Raw genomic sequence first — 2,203 nt, forward strand, 5'->3', positions numbered from 1 at the left:
TGATCGCCTTGGAAATTGATTAAAAGTATTGCTACGTCTCACGCGTCAATCAGGTTGAAAACACGGTAGGCACCGGGAATAACGTGTCGGAACGCTTAAACGTCTGTCTCCCGTCGTACCTAAGTAACTGAAAAAGAACAGTGATCATGTTCAACTCGTCTGCGTCCTAATAGGCGCCCAACTCGTGGCGAACTCCTCAACTGGTTGACAGACTTTCTATGTGAGCGAACTCAGCGCGTTGTGTTCCGTGGTTCAGTGTCTGATACAGTTGGGGTCTTGTCCGGTGTTCCTCAGGGCAGTGTGCTTGGACCCACACTTTTCAACGTCTACATCAATGACATTGTTACATCCCTGTACTGCAAGCCCCTGCTTTATGCAGATGATGTCACTCTTCTGCACCCGATCTCTAGCCTTGCTCACCAACAGCAGCTCCAACATGACCTTGATGCAGTGTCTGTTTGGTCCTCTGAGAACAGGCTCCCTCTAAATGTTGCCAAGTGCTCGGCTATGGTGATATCCTGCGCCCGGCAACCCCTGGCCCCTCCTAGTCTTTGCCTTGATGGTGTTGCCCTCAGGTGGACATCAAGCGCAAAGCTGTTGGGTGTCACCCTGGACGCCCAGCTACGTTTCTCCGCTCACGTTGGAGAGGTACTTTCGAGGGCGCGTCGGCAGCTCGGATTTTGTCTCCGTGTAACCAAGGGGGCTGGACCCGAGACCTTAAGACATCTCTTCACTGCACTTGTGCTTCCTCAACTTGAGTATTGCTGCCCCATATGGAGCCCCCACCAGGAACACCTTGTAGCGGCGCTGGAGAGCGTCCAGCGTCGGGCCGCCTACGCCACCTTGGTTAGGCGGCGCGACACACGCATAGCACGTTACCGGGAAATGCGAACGGCCGATTTACTGCAAGCTGTTGGGTGGAACCCACTTGCCTTACGGCGAGAGGTGGCCTCCCTACGACTGCTGACCAACCTTTTGATTCTGAACTCAAGCCAGTCTGGCGTTGTGATCCCTTTAAGGAAAAATCGGACCGGTTCATTGCAGCCTATCTTAGCCAGAACTGAGAGGCATCGCCAGTCTTTTGTTGTGAGGACTGTGACGCACTGGCGATCATTGCCACCTAGCTTCACCCTGTGCCCACCCACGGCACGAAGTGAAGGACTTCTGCCATAGAGTAACTAGCCATCTCCGTCATTCGCTCACATAGCCTTTGTGCAAGTATCTAATTGTTGTTGTCTTGGTTTTTTTTTTTAACTTGTATTTGTCAAAAGTATTTTGTTGCTTTTGCTTTCCCCTCTCCCCCCCCCCCCCCCCCCCTTTAGTTTGGGTGTTGGCAGACCAACTGGTATGGGCCTTCGGCCTTTCTGCTGTACTCCCGACTCTCCTGAGCCAAATAAATGAAATGAAATGAAATGAAACTCGGTCAGAGTCTCAGCGCACCTCCCGCACTTGGTAGCTACGACCAACGTGATAAGCGAAGCACTTTCACGTAGCCGTATCGAGGTAACAGAGATCTTCGCTATCTTCAGTTTCAATTGAACGTTTCGAATAACCATGTTCCTAGCACACGACGCAGATGCTATCTCGAGCTCCGAGGCCTGTACGCGCGGAATGCCCAACCATTCGGCTTCTTGAGACTGTAGTTCCATACCACGGTGTAGATGTTATTTTACAACGCCTACACACATGTAGATGTTACATGCTCACTGCATTCGCGGTACACGGATCTACTTACCCATCTCTGAGGGCTGTAGGTGCGACGACGAAGATAACAGCGGGGAAAGGCGTCATCAAAACTTAGAACGCAAGGAAAAAATCGACGGAGAACCGTTACAACATGGCGCCGGAATGTTTGTAAACATACTCTCGTTACCGTGCCACCGTGCTCTGGTTCCCCGGTTTCGAAACAAAATTGCGTTTAGCATATTTAAAATTATTTTCGCAACGTAGATAGCTTGATCAATTGAGTATATATATTCCCATTTTTTCTTTAAGTTAAATTGAGAGCTTAATGACTTCGCAATGAAGCACACTCTTATACTCTCGCAGATCAGCATAGGTTTGCTTCACCGAAAGACACCGCTGTATTGCAGGGAAAGGTGCTCGCTGGCATTGGCACAGGTGAAAATGTCCTGTTCAAATTCCCCTTCCGACAATACAGTACATATGCACTGTTAAGATATTGGTTGTTGGGGGTGGCTTG

At 50.0% G+C, this 2,203-nt stretch overlaps 1 protein-coding gene across 1 annotated transcript; it reads left to right on the forward strand.

Annotated features, from left to right (window-relative positions):
* The first annotated feature begins 507 nt into the window (after positions 1 to 507).
* Positions 508 to 1,173, forward strand: LOC115331892. Its single transcript, XM_029994156.2, has one exon. It carries the CDS (start codon positions 508 to 510, stop codon positions 1,171 to 1,173), a length of 666 nt encoding a protein of 221 aa, XP_029850016.2.
* Positions 1,174 to 2,203: the final 1,030 nt, after the last annotated feature.

This window comes from Ixodes scapularis, unplaced genomic scaffold (assembly GCF_016920785.2).
Source record: "Ixodes scapularis isolate PalLabHiFi unplaced genomic scaffold, ASM1692078v2 PGA_scaffold10__122_contigs__length_95168666, whole genome shotgun sequence".
Taxonomy (NCBI): Eukaryota; Metazoa; Arthropoda; class Arachnida; order Ixodida; family Ixodidae; genus Ixodes; species Ixodes scapularis.

What these genes read in the sequence shown, in the direction of transcription:
- LOC115331892 (XM_029994156.2), top strand. Translation starts at nt 508, where the DNA reads ATGGTGATATCCTGCGCCCGGCAACCCCTGGCCCCTCCTAGTCTTTGC.